Source organism: Bubalus kerabau, chromosome 20 (assembly GCF_029407905.1).
Source record: "Bubalus kerabau isolate K-KA32 ecotype Philippines breed swamp buffalo chromosome 20, PCC_UOA_SB_1v2, whole genome shotgun sequence".
Lineage (NCBI taxonomy): Eukaryota > Metazoa > Chordata > Mammalia > Artiodactyla > Bovidae > Bubalus > Bubalus kerabau.
In genome coordinates this window covers 58,676,132-58,689,918 of record NC_073643.1, presented here as the reverse complement: position 1 = coordinate 58,689,918, position 13,787 = coordinate 58,676,132, and the positions used below count along the sequence as shown (strand labels likewise).

The 13,787-nt window shown below is 52.3% G+C and overlaps 1 protein-coding gene across 1 annotated transcript in view; it reads left to right on the top strand.

The window, feature by feature from the left end:
• Nucleotides 1-13,184, top strand: part of SYN2 (synapsin II) — a 50,923-nt gene extending 37,739 nt beyond the window's left edge. The window contains exons 11-13 of the mRNA XM_055557697.1: nucleotides 5,559-5,619; nucleotides 9,502-9,751; nucleotides 12,235-13,184. Coding sequence (XP_055413672.1) covers nucleotides 5,559-5,619; nucleotides 9,502-9,751; nucleotides 12,235-12,370 — 447 coding nt within the window. The 3' untranslated portion in view covers nucleotides 12,371-13,184. The remainder of the gene's footprint in view (nucleotides 1-5,558; nucleotides 5,620-9,501; nucleotides 9,752-12,234) is intronic.
• Nucleotides 13,185-13,787: the final 603 nt, after the last annotated feature.

Sequence of the window (13,787 nt, the reverse complement as noted above, 5' to 3'; positions counted from 1 at the left end):
CCTCCCTGGCTTCCCTGGTCACCGGCGCCGGTGGCCTCAGCACAGTGGAACCCGAGCCCAGTCGGCTTGGATGGGGAGCAGCAGCCCACTGTCCTCAAACCCTGCGCCTGCAGGACTCCTCTGCTCACACCCTGTAGCCTTGGCTTCTTGCTGGGCTCAAGGCTCCACAGCTAAGAAAGGCTTGGCTCATACCTCAAAAAAGTACACAGAGGACCTAATTGGGAGCCCAGAGCCTGTAGAAGTCACCACAGCCTGTGACTGCAGAACCCCACCTCCACCTGCCCCCCCTCCCCCCACCCCGCTCCTCGAACAGGAGTTTGTCCAGGCCCTTTTGAACACTGCTGCCAGGAGGCTCACTCCTGCCCACGCCAGCCCTTAACCTTGATCAAATTCATGTCTGGTCCTCGGGGTTTCCCCAGTTACCACATTTACTCCTTTAGACTTGGCTCATTTGGGAAACTGAGACTCATGAGATTAAGTAATTTGCCCAGAGTCACATGAGGGGAGATGTCATTTCACACTTCTCACCATCCTGTCTGCTCCACGTACCCATTTTATTGCGCTGGTGTCCACCTTTAAAAGAGGCACCCAGACCTGGTGATCACTGCTCTGTCGTGAGGCTTATCCATCCAAAGAGCAATGGACTGGTGACCTCCCCTTGTTGGGACACTGATGCGCCTCCAGCTGCAGCGTTGCCTACTGACACCCTCTGAGCCTCTTGTCTTTCTGTCAGCCCAGGCTTGTTTGGGGGTTTTCCTTATGCTGCTGCAAGGCCATTTATCCTCCTCCTTTGTGTGCAGCTGGGCACAAGCGCTGGACCTCGCATTCTTACCTGTTTGAGTCAACCCAGTTTCCTGAGGGAAATGCTGCTGCTCAGTCTGGCCCCGAGTTCCTGCTGTGGGCTGGCCACAGGCCAGGCTTTGGCAGTGACGCCAGAGTGGCCAGACTTCTGTGGAATTCGGCATCCCAGGCGGCTCTTGGTGACTGGAGACAGATTCCGTGGTAGCCAAACCCCACAGGGAGCAGGCCTTCAGCCCCAGCAGACAGAAGGCTTGTGGGTGGGGCCAGAGAGTCTCAGCCTGGCAAAGGCCGGTCCTGGGGGACTCTGCTCCCTCCTCCCATCACCCCTGGGAAGTCTTCAGTCCACAAGCTCCATGGGGTGGGGGCCAGAGAAGCTCCCCAGGCGCCAGACCAGGGTGGCGCAGGCACATTCCCAGGCTCCAGCGTGAAGGACAGCTCCTGGGAGTTCTTCCTCTGCAGCCTTTGGAAGGGAACTTGTGGGCTCAGGTCACCATTGGGGGTCTCAGTCGTATAATTCTGAGGCTACAGAGAGGAGAAGCAGGGCCAGGCTTCATGGTGTCATTACCCTGGTAGCTCATGCTCTGAGTTCTACCATCAGAGCTTAATCGAATCTGTGGGAGTTTTCGTTTTTCCTGGAATCATATGTTCTCAGAGTTGAAAGATGAAGCGTGGTGTTCATCTAACCTATCTCGTATTTCATAGAGGTGTACTCCCTGCTGTATCTCTGTCAGGTAATTTTCTAGCCTCTGCATGAACATACCCACCCTCCCAAGATGCCTCTTCCACTGTTTTTACAATAGGAAGTTCTTCCTGTCATTGAAAGTTTACCTTTCAGCGCTTTTGCCCGCTGGCCCTGATTCTGCCCTTGTGCCCTGTGGTCTTCCATAACTTTCTCTGAAAATAGCAATTCTCTGGGAGGAGAGCATCTTAAGCTGCTCTGAGCAGAGTCTGAGGTGTTTCATGGGCAGCTGTCAGGGGTACAAGGTGAGGCCCTGGGGGAGGGGACCAGCAAGAGCCAGTCTAGTGGTTCCACAAACTGCATGAGTTTCTCTGTCTTTCATCTGAGTATCCATCTCAGGCTGGGAAAGATCGAAGCCAGGAGAAGAAGGGGACGACAGAGGACGAGATGATTGGATGGCGTCACCAACTCAATGGACATGAGTTTGAGCAAACTCTGGGAGATGGTGAAGGACAGGGAAGCCTGGCGTGCTGCAGTCCAGGGGTCACAAAGAGTTGGACACGACTGAGCGACTGAACAACAACACGCCATCTCAGGCAGCGAGACTGTGACACCAGTGACATGTCAGGGAGCTCAGAGGAGACGGTACCGTCACAGCTGAGTCAAGTTCCCCAAAGCCCAGAAACAGGAGCACGCCGAAGAGGGTATTCCATAATGAGAGTGAGACCTGAGAGATGACAGAGCATCAGAAGGAAGGACCCCATCGGTCTCACTGTTACTGCCATCTGTCGTGTCTTATGTAGCACCTGCCAGGGACAGATACTCGTAGATATCTCAATAGACAGATGCATAGGTAGTAGATCGATCTGTGGATAATATCCCTTTATATCATAGAAACCATTGGAAGAAAGATAGGTGCAGAGGGGGAAAATAGTTTGCCCAAGGCCACCAAGCTAGTAAGTGGGAGATTTAGGTTTAAACCCAACGTCTTCCTAACCCCAAGGCCCAAATTCCACTGTGCTGCCCAGTCTTAAAGACTTACTGTCGGGGACCCAATGGAGTGTGTGTGTGTGTGTATGTGTGTGTGTGCGCACGTGTGTGTGTGTGTTGGGCAGTAGGGTTGATAGGCCGCTCGGCTAAAAAGGCAGCCCTGGTGTCCCGTGTGTCCATTACCACACACCACCCTATAGTCTCCTCTTCCAACTGGCAGCCAGGCCAGGGGAAGGAAGAGCTCACGGTGGGAAAGAACTCTGGGGCCTGAAGTGTCACTAACTTGACTGGATTACGCAGTCTTGATGGAGATCATTTCTGCTTCTTTGAGGATTGTTTTGAATTTCCCTTCTGCACCGAGCGGGCAGGCACGGGTAGCAAGCCTCATGTTCTAATTCTCTAACCTGAGCATTTTCAGAGCTGTTCATCAGAGTTATCCCAGATACGGGGTGGTTTGACATCTATGGTTTAATGACGTCTTTCTCTTGAAAGACTTACACCCTACTTCATTTTGGACTTTACTGTTGTCGTATGGTTATTTATCTAATAAGCAGTCAGTAAGGACCTCGTATGTGCTCAGTCCTGTGCTTGGTGACATTGGTAGAATGACGATAGTCTTAAACTTTCCAAAATAGTCCCAATCTTAACTATTTTACCTTTTAAATACATAGTTACCAAATCAAGCCATATATCCCAATTTTTCTTTGGAAAAAATGGGCACTGTAACTGTTAGGAATTCATGAGAAGGTGAAGACTCACATCGTCCTTGCTGTCACGGATCTGGTGATAGAAACATCATCCCAGTCTTCAAGAGGATAACAAGACAGTCTGTTAAGTGCTGTTATAGCATTTCAGAGAGGAAACCACAATCAAAGGGGGCAACCAGAAGAGAGATTTCACACATGAGGTATAATTTGACTCAGACCTCCAGGATGTGTGGGATTGGATTGGTTGAAAAGGAGAGAAGGTATTTCTGGAGGGTACTTATCATAAACACCGGAGTAGCCTAGACTAGAGAACAAGCAGTGAAGGGTCAGGCTGGAAGGAGCAGGCACGTTTAGAACATGAGGAACAGAGGCTCAAGGGGCCAGTCCAGCCATGACAAAGCAAGTTTCTGGTGTCAGCCTGAAGAATGCAGACGTCATCCTGTGGGCGACAGGAAGAGGTCAGACTGCCTGGGCTCGCGTGCCAGCTGCCTCTGTAATACCTGACTTAGCTGGGCCTCAGCTTCCTTATCTAAAAATCAGGGATGTTGATACCTTGGAGAGCTGCTGTGAGGCTTAAGGGAAATACTGCATAAAATTGTTCATCATGTTGCCTGGCACGTGTATAGTGTTAGCTGTAAATTATTTAGAGCAGTGAAAATGTTACTTGCTCAGTTGTATCTGAGTCTTTGTGACGCCGTGGACTGTAGCCTGCTGGGCTCCTCTGTCCAGGGAATTCTCCAGGTGAGAATACTGGAGTGGGTAGCCATTTCTTTTTCTAGGGGATCTTCCTGACCCAGGGATAGAACCAAGGTCTTCTGCATTGCAGGCAGATTCTTTATCATCTGAGCCACAAGGGAAGCCCATTTAGAGCAGTAAAGTGAGACAATTAGAGAAGGAGTTTAAGAGGATAATAGGTATCCAGAAGATGGATTGGAAAGGAGACTAAAGAATTGAGAGACTATTCTAGTAGTCTAAACAAGAAATGATACAGGCCTGACCAGAGTTGGTCAAGAGGAAATAGTGAATCTTGGATGCCAAGATGGAAAACCTGGTGAGTCTTGATGGCTGATTGGAAGGTGTGGGCTCTAGCTGGTTGGGTATGGGGATTTCAGGGTCAGGTGTGAGACCCACCTTGAAGGCCCCATGCAAGTCTTGGAAGAAGGGAAAGGGAAGTGTGAGCGTTCTTGCTGTAATCTGTACGAGATCGGGATGGACACCCTCTGGGGCAGTGGCACCAAAGACATTTCAGAGGGCCCCCCTGCCTTCTACTGCCTGAAATCCTCTTGGTAGAACAGCTGTAGGCAATGCTGTTGTTGAAAGACCGTGACCCTGGCGAGAGTGGCCCTTTTGCTCTCCCAGTAGTGGAGCTGAAAACAGGCCTGCAGCAGCAGGAAGGGAGATAGAAGGCCAGATCAGGGGCCCATGGAAATGGGGAACAGTTTTAATGTGGGAGTAGGGCTGGGGGGGGGGTGCTGTCACAAGGGAGAGGAGCACTGAAAGAGGAAGTGGGGGTGCTGAGGACTTGCAGGGCCTCTCCTGGCCTCGCCTCCAAAGCTCCGGCTTTGACATCACCGTCAGCACACTTGGCAGCCCCCTGCCTCGTGGAGCATCTCCCCTGAGCTGAATTCAGGCTCCACATGCTCCCTGCCTTCAGTGCAAACCGTAGATAAACTGAAGTCACAGGCATCTCTGCTCCTGTCGGGGCATAATCAGAATCACAGCTGGGAGGAGAGGAAGCCTGGGAGTGGAGCCATGGTGCTGGATAAAATGCAATTATGCTGTTAGAGAGGGAAAAACAGCTTGGCCTTGAGCACTTTTACAAACATTAAGGTCTTACTCCTTCCCTCTGGGTAAGGAGGGTCCTGGGAAACAAAAGAAGGCCCCCCTCCTTCAGGTCCCTCCCTGCGGGAGTTCCAGCCCAGCCCAGAGAGTGGCTCTGACCCCTGAGTCAGCCAACTCTGCAGGAGTTAGCGCCAAGCTTTAAGCCGTCACCTGGCCCAGCCCCCGCTGGTACTGGGGCTGATCCTTCCCCCAGAAGCCGGCGGTGAGTCCCAGGGTAGCTGGCCCTCAGGCAGCCCCCAGAGAAGAAGCCAGATGCTCTTGGAAGTTTCTAGAAAGGGTCTAGAAGGAAGGGAAAGGAAAAGGGGGTAAGGGTCTCGGACACTACCCGCCAAAGTGGTTCTCAGCCCCAGATTGCCTTCACTTAGGTCCCAGCAATACGCCAAAGGCTGAGAACCCCCTTGAGGTGTTTGCAGAACTGGTGAAGCCCTTGGGCCAGGTCCCAGTGGATCCCACTGCAGCCCTGCCACAGAGCCACAGGGTTTCTCTTGGGAATCTGCCTGGAGTTTCGTTTTTTATCTCTTTGCATTTTTGTCTTCCAGAGTGGAACACTTAAGGATCCGGACTCGAGCAAGACCCCGCCTCAGCGGCCAGCCCCCCAAGGTTGTTTACAGTATATTCTCGACTGTAATGGCATTGCAGTAGGGCCCAAACAGGTCCAAGCTTCTTAAAGCGATGGGTAGTTAATTTTTTTCAAAGCAGAAATTTTAAGCCAAAAACAAACAAGGAAAGAAAGGAAAGCGGGGAGGGCAGCAGCAGACCCTCCCACTGGTGCCGTTTCTGCGTTCTTTCAGTGCTGACTGGACTCTGTTCTTCCGACACAGTGTCCGCGCCTCTGTCTGGCTGTTCACCCGTTCCTGTTCGTGCTTGTAACACTCACTTAACGTTTCTCTGTATAACTTGTGAATCCAGGGCTGTTTGTCAACAGTGTACAAAAGAATTGTGCCTCTCCCAAGTTCAGTGCGACTATCCTCTGGGTGGTTTGGTAGTCTTTTCTTTTCTAAGTATTACACAATGCGGGGTGCAATAGGACTGGGGGTTGGGTGGGGTGGACAGGGGAGAAACAAAGACCACAAGATCAAACCTGACTCCCCTCCTTCTTCCCCCAGACTCAGATAAACCGTCCCTCTCCCCCCACCCTCTGCTTACCTCCATGAGTGTGCTTGGGATCTTCAGTGCTTTTTGCTTCCTTTCTGCATGACTCGGGTAAATAGCTAGAAGTTTACGAGATTTCCAAGGTCTCGTTTCCATCGCTTCATCCGTTGAATCTGAAGGCGTCTCTCTTTTTCTCCATTTGCTAAACTTTGGTGCATTTGAGTTTCTGTGAATAGGCTGGCTGTGCCCGTGGAGCTCTTGTGTTTTCTAGTGATGACATAAACTATAAAGAACAAGCTTATCTCCAGGAGTGTGTTCTGTATTCGACATCCCAGTGTACCTTTCGTTTTATTATTAACTAATTAGCTATGAGATTAGACAAAAAACAAATGGGGCCGCTGATGTGCAATATCAAAGTGACTTTGTGAGTATTTTTTCTGTGTTCATCTCAGTCCCCCTAAATTGTTTCTGAATTGGCCATCTGTGTGCTTCTGTGGAAGCGAGGCTGCTTCGTTTTCCCCAAAGCTTGACCCATGTACAGAGGTGATTCCTTAGCGATTTGGGAGCTGCTGAAAGTCTGGGAAGGACTCGATCGCGCTGCCTTTGGCCTCTCTCAAGGCATGGCAACTTGGGAGCAAATTGGAACTGTCCCGTTTCCCATGAGCAGGGTACACTGCCTCCTGAACTCCGAGGTGGGCGCCTGCTTTAGTTTTCAGCTGTTCCAGGAGCCCTCCTGAGTCTAGAGACTGAAGAGCTTCGTCTTCCCTAGGAAGGACTGTCTCAGATTTTAGCCCGTGTGTGTCCGGGGCCGGGGCTGGGAGAGCCTTCACCAATCTTGTCCTCTCTCCTCTGACATGCATCTCCTGGGCAGGGAGGCAGCAGTTCCTACACAAGGCCTCGGGTCAGTGCCTCCTCTTGCCGTCTCCTGGCCAGGCCGGGACGGGGCACCAAGTGGCCTCCTCTAGGCCCGTGGGCCAAGGGGTCTCACGCCAGTGGTTTGCCTTTTAGAAGTGCTTCGAGCCCTACTTCCACATTCCCCCTCACTGCCGCCACGACATGTCGCCTTTCCGGACGGCCAGGTCTGAGGATCGCCGGTGATGGTGGCGTGTGACATGGTTCCTGTGTCCAGGGGTCCGTGCCCTGCTTCCCGTCTTGGCTGCTGGCAGGTTCTGAGCTGCAGGGAAATGCACTGCGTGTGAATGTTCTCGATTGCGATTCCTCCCTTAGCTGATGTGGATGCCGACGGTAGTCCGTGTGCTGTAAAATAGATACATATATTATATGCAGTTCTGCGCTCCCAGGTGGGTTGCCTAAGAATCAGGTCCTTAAAATACCTCCCAATCTGACTAAATGATAGAAAGGAGTAAAGAAACATTTCCCAGGATGGAGGGATACATTTTATTTTTTTAATTTTATTTTTGTTCAAGCAGTGAGCTGATGATGGTGTTGCTTCTTTGCATGTGATCAGTGTGAACATCCAGGTGCTTTTCATGTGACATTCGTGAGCCACAAACACAAAGTTGCCATTTGAATTCAGTCGGACTGCAGGGCGGTGTTGGCCACAGTCTTGTCAGGTGGGAAAGAGGAGAACCAGGGCTCCCTCCCGCTGTCAGACGCGCGCTGACTGCATACCCTGACTGTCCTGTGCCCTCGGGCAGCATGCTAAGGACAACGCTGTGGCCTGAGGCATCCGTATCACAGTAAAAGAGTGCAGTTCAGGTGTTTTGTACCCATTTCTTTTCTTGATGTTGTCCCCCTTTTTTTGTACCAATCCAGCTGGGAGAACCTCATTTAATGCTGGAAGTGTGATTGAAGTACCTCTTTTTTGTGACTCTTGTACAGCTTAATGTGCAATAAAGGAAAAGTTTTATCTGTCTTCAGTGTTAAGTTGTAGTTTCTGGCTGTTCAAGCATCTCTGTACAGGTGGGAAAGCTCTCAGGTGTCTGGTCAAGAGACTGAGCTCTCAGCCTGTGGTACTTGACAAGAAAATGCTGGTACAAACGATGCCAAGCTTTGGAAAAGGCAAAAACGGGTTCACGTGAAATGATCTGCTAATCTGTCATCTTTACTAGTTATCTGATTTGAACCTAGAGCTTCTTCAACGTGCAAAATTCCATCTATTTATTTACTTGTTTATCTATGTGTAACTAACCCTGGTATGAATTGGTCATTTATGATAAAGTGGAATCAATCTGTATCATGTAGAGGGGAAACCAGCTTACAATCGTGGATGTACAGTGGTATAGATGTATGGTTCTGCCTGTCCTGAGGCCACAGGTATCCCTGTGTTTCTGGAAAACTGAGTTACAAGTCTTAGCTGTCCATTGAGTTTCTGTGAGCACATTCCTTCCAGTGGGCACATGAATGGGTACTCTGGGACTGAGACTAAGAAATGAGATCTCCAGGTTGCCAGACTGTTTTCTGTCTCATTCTGGGAGAAACGGGATCTTGGTCCTTTTCTGTGGGCGGTGGGAGATAGGGTGGGGGGGGGGCTACTTTGCCAAATGGTGCCCACAACATCTCCAGGAGAGAATGGGACTTGATTTTTGGAGAATTTCACCACACACACCTGGGAGGGACAGGAGCCCCTAAGGATGGTAAGTAAGAGGGAGAAGAATTGCCTAGACATGGAAGTTCCTAGTCATGGGTGTGAGTTGACGCTAAAAGAAAGCCCTGTTGGGGGTGTGGCAACCAGACACCCAGGCATGGAGTGGGTTGGGACAAAGGCCAACTCTAAAACAACACAGTGTAAGTCAGTGATTGTTGTAAGGCACAGAATACTTTCTGAAGAATGTTCTTGTCCATTGTCATCTTTGACACACTACCCTCTTGAAAGATAACTACGACTGGGTCTTAATTGTTCACAATTTTCTGGTTGGAAACACTGAGCTCCAGAGAAGTCAGCTGACTTGCTCAAGGACTCGCTGATAGACTGTGTCTGGGGTTTTCTGATCCCCAGGCCAGGACTCTTTCCACCACCCTACGCTGTATGTGCCATGTGGAACTTGAGACCCCCTAGTACCCCATGGGCCAGGTTGGCCTGCACCTGAGGAAGCTCTGCGGGAGAGGGGTGGTCCCTGTGTGTGGTCTGGGGGCTTTCTGTAGCAGAGCTCACCCCTGAAAGGGCTGCTCATCCCCTAGTTTCTGCCCTGTGCTCCCACTTCCACTGTGACCGCGTTGTCGTGAGTCTGAGAAGGCACACGTAGAACCATGTCCTTGGGGTAACCAGGGACTTCAGCCTCCAGGGGTGGCTCTGAAGGGCTCCAGCAGCTTCCTGTGACAGAGTTTATCCTCTGGTAATTAAATAACCACACCCTTCGAGACGTAGATTCTAATAAGGAAACCCTTTGATATGGTTAAATTATGAAGTTTTTCTTGTACTGAACCTAGGGGGCCCTGGGCAACCCCAAGGAATGCAACCCCCAGGCAAGGTGCTGCCTCCACGCCGGCTCCCCCCAGGACCATCAGTGCCACCTTCCTCCTCCTCCTCCTCCTCCTCCTCTTCCTCCTCCTCGGCTCCTCCGCGGCCGGGCGGCCCCACCACCCACGGAGATGCGCCTTCCAGCAGCAGCTCCCTGGCAGAGGCCCAGCCACCCCCGGCTGCTCCACCGCAGAAGCCCCAGCCTCACCCACAGCTCAAGTAAGAGACAGCTCAGCCGCTCCCCGCCTCCCCTCTTCCCGGGGCTCCCGAGCTGCTAGGAAGCACCTTCAGTCAGACCTCCTCCCACAGACACTTTTGTGGGGGGTTTTTGGGGGTTTGGGTTTCGATGGGGTTTTTTTTTTGTTTTGTTGTTTTGTTTTGTTTTTTTGGGGGGGGCATGGTCGGGTTGGCTGGGGAGGGTAAGAAAGAGGGAAGTGAAAGTCTAAGGTCTAGCTAGAAACTCAAACCCTCCCCGTTCTTCCTGGGGAGTGACAGACAATTAAGACAGTTACTACCCCCTCTCCCATTCTTGTACTAACTTAGGGTTTGCGTTTTGGGTTTTGTTTTTTTTTTAATCCTCTTTCCCACTCTTTTTTTCCATTCCTTTTCTCTCTGTGTGTATGTCTCTCTTTCTTTAAAAAAAAAAAAAAAAAAAAAAAACGAAAAAAGTTCTCTTTTCTGCCTCTGACTCACAGTTCATGGTATGCCAATCAGCAAGGCTGCCCAGAAGGAAAAGGGAGAAGTAGTTAGATCCATCTCAACTTTCTACCTTCAGCTTGGTCAGAAGGAGGTTGGCTTCTGGTGTGGTCATCAAAGGAGAGGCCCACATACAGACCCCGAGGGACTCCATCCTCTTGGGTTCCCTCATTCCCAACAGTGACCCCAGAGACTCCCACCACACTGTCTGGCCTCAGAAGACAGAACTGGGGGCCCCTGGGAAACAGCACAGCTGCATATGGGAGGGGTAGCACCAGAGGACTCAGCCCTGCCTCCTCTAGACCCGGGATGTGTCTCTCCAGCAGCCCAAATGCAGACCTCTGTCATCACTGTCAGCTCAGACCCCACCGCCCAGGGCAGTGGGAGTGGTCCGTGGTCAGTGGTCAGTAAAGAGATGAGACTCCTGGGACGGAGGACAGGGGCTGCAGAGTCTGGGGCTCTGATGAGCCACTCAGAGACAGTCTAGTCAGTACAGAGACGGGAAAACCCTGCTCAGAGCTCTGCGTTTCTTTGTTGAAGCCCTTCTGCTCATCAGTGACAGAGCCGGGTGAGGGCTCTGGTGGTCGATGACTGCCCTCTCTGAGTCTTTCAATCCTGTACGATGGGCAGGCCATCCCCCAGTCCAGCTCCCCAGCCCAGGACACGGGCACTTTCCACATCTCGCCTGCCCCACAGCCTCCCCTCAACCTAGTCATGTTCTGCTTGCGAGCCTTTTAATCTCTCCCTCCTACTCTTGAGCTGACTCTGGCCCCAGTCTGAAGGCAAATCTCTGGGTTTGTCACTGCCTCTGGGCTGAGCCAGACAAGTGGGAGGCTGGTCCTGGTGCCCTCGGCTCATGTGTGCAGAGGAGTCCCCGCTGCCCAGCGGCTGGCGTGTTGGGGCTCATCCCCACCCAGTGAAAGGCAGGGCACCCGTCCAGTCACTACAGGAGAAGAGATGGGCTCACACTCGTGTAGAGGGGGGTTTCTGGGGCAGCGCCTGAGTTCAGGAGAAGGCTGGAAGTGCTGAGACTCTGGGAAAGGAGTTCTGGAGGCAGAGGCGAGCAGGAAAGAGACAAGCTGAAGTCAGGAAGGAGAGCACATGGCCACAGGGACACCAGACCACGTGTCCCCTCCTAAGCGCTGGGCCTGGCCTTCCCCTCTACCTGTGGCCTTCACAGCTTTTCTATCTGAATCACTGGTGTCTCGGGGAAATCGGTCCCTAAAATGTGTGTAATTCGGGCTTTTTTCTCCTGAGGAAGCTACCCAGTAACCTCGTGTGGACCTGATATCTAGTTCTGTGGCCCCCAGACGCCCTGAACCTCACAACTGTTCCCCAAGCAAGCCTGGGAGGGCCATTACGTCCACTGGAAGGGTGGTCCATGGAGGCGTTAAGAGTTTGTGCCAAGTCCAGAAGTTCTTTAGGAATCAGAGAAAGAAAAGCAAACTAGAAAGAGCTGAAAAGGCCTAGAGATCATTTTACCAGACATCAATAGAACACAATTAAGAAAGCAAACAAGACTCCGAGAGAGGCACGTGGCTTCCCAAGGTCAAGAGTGAGTGAGGGCTGGAACCAAGACTTTGATCCAGGTCTTCCGACACCGGCTCCACTCGCTCCCGGACGGTTGGTGGGAGAGGGAGCACATGAGTCCACTGGCCCCCGTTCCTGCATTTCATCCGAGAGCGGGTGAGGGTGTGAGGTTCCTGGATTGGTACCCACCCAGTTGGTGCTTTAGCATTAAGGAAAAGAAAGAGCCTCAAGCCCCTCTCTTCTCCCTGCCTCCCCCGTGGCCCCATCCTTTCCTGCTCCAGCAGCGCTGCAGGGGAAGAGAAGGTGGGGCATCCCAGGGCTGGGAGCCCTCCCCACGCTGGCTCTCTCCTCTGGCTCCCGGTCTCCCTGGGGCGGGAGCGTGCGCTCCAATTGTTGTATCCCTGTGTCACCGTTCCTCCCTTCCTCTCCTGGAACACCACCATCTCACATTCTCTCTGGTTTTTATCTTCTTCAAGCAAGTCGCAGTCCCTGACCAATGCCTTCAGCTTCTCTGAATCTTCCTTCTTCCGCTCTTCAGCCAGTGAGGATGAAGCCAAAGCAGAGACCATCCGGAGCTTGAGGAAGTCCTTTGCCAGCCTCTTTTCAGATTAGCTCTGCAGACACACAGGGGGCCCCCAGCCCAACTGGGAAAGGCATCTGAGACACTTGCCAGCGACCGTCCGCCGCACTGGGTGGTGATGTCCTGTGCCCTTGACGTGCGTGGCCCCTTCCTCCGCTCCGTTGTGCTCAGTGGTGTGGTACAGCCCAGCAAAGGAACCAGGTGACGGTCTCAGGGCAAGGTGCCTAACCAGCGAGGGGCACCTGGCATCAGAGAGGGTCGAGCCCCCTTTCCCGTAGTCGTGAGAGTTTCCTCTGAGGTCCCCGCCTGCTGTGACTTTAGTGGCCTTACTGTGATAGCGCCGTCATGTCTTACTCTCCCTTGTGAAACCAGGGTGCCCTTCACCGAGGACAACTGCTTGCTTCACCAAGCTCAGATGCAGTGCTAAGCATGCCCCCCTCCCACTGTAGTCCATGCTGCCCATTTGGGAAGGAGAATATTCTTACCCTCCCCCAAATATTCTAGGCTGTACGTGTTAGGGACTCACTCACACCCGGATCCCTTGTCACACCTATTTAGCTGTTGGAAACACCTCTTCCCAACACACATGGTTCCTCGACTTCTGTGGTGGTGAAGTGCCTGTGGTCTGCTGACTCCAGCGATCAAGGACCTGTGGTCCCCGCTTCCCCACCCCCCCCACCCCGATCACCGTCCCCTCGGCGCAGTCCTCCTGAGTGGACCGTGGTGGTCTTGAGCTCCTCTAAAGCCGTGCTGTAGAGAATGCATGCCAGTACGCCAAGTTTTGTGTTCCTCTCCAAATAAATGTTAAGACTTTTGGTGTAATAAAAGCAGCAGCATTCACCAGCATTTGATTCAGCCGTGAGGTCTTCCCTAGGGCGCCCTGTTGACTGAGACGTTGGTGAGGCCCGCGCGCGAGTGTGCACGAGTGGAGGGCAGAGAAAGGGTGAAGCTGTCGGTGTGTATGTGACTGTCTCTGCACGTGGTTGAGAACATGACTGTCCCTCAGACGCTCCCTAGGCCACACTTCCTGACATCGCCTGGGCGAACCTTTTCCTCCAGGATGGCTGGACCTCCTTCAGTAACTCAGCCGTTCCACCAGTTGTTCGGGATGTAGAGCCTTTCCCTTAATAATAAGCATGGCACCCTTCCTTCCATAGCGGCCAGTCCAAGCCACTTGTCAGGTCCACCCGTTTCCTCCGCTCCAGCCCACACGGAGGTGCCAATGAGGCAGGACAGACCTGCTCTGGTGAATGGGGTCCCCAAGCCCCCAGCATCCTGAAGAAGTCTGTGCTGGAGGGATTTTAGTCTGGCTTCCTCATGACTCTTGGGTGCTCAGGAGTGTGTTCCCCCGACCACAAGCGCCGTGAGGATGCACTCTGTGTCTGCCCTGATACTAACATCTTACCTAAATAATGTCCTGTACACAATGCCCACCCCACCAACCACTCA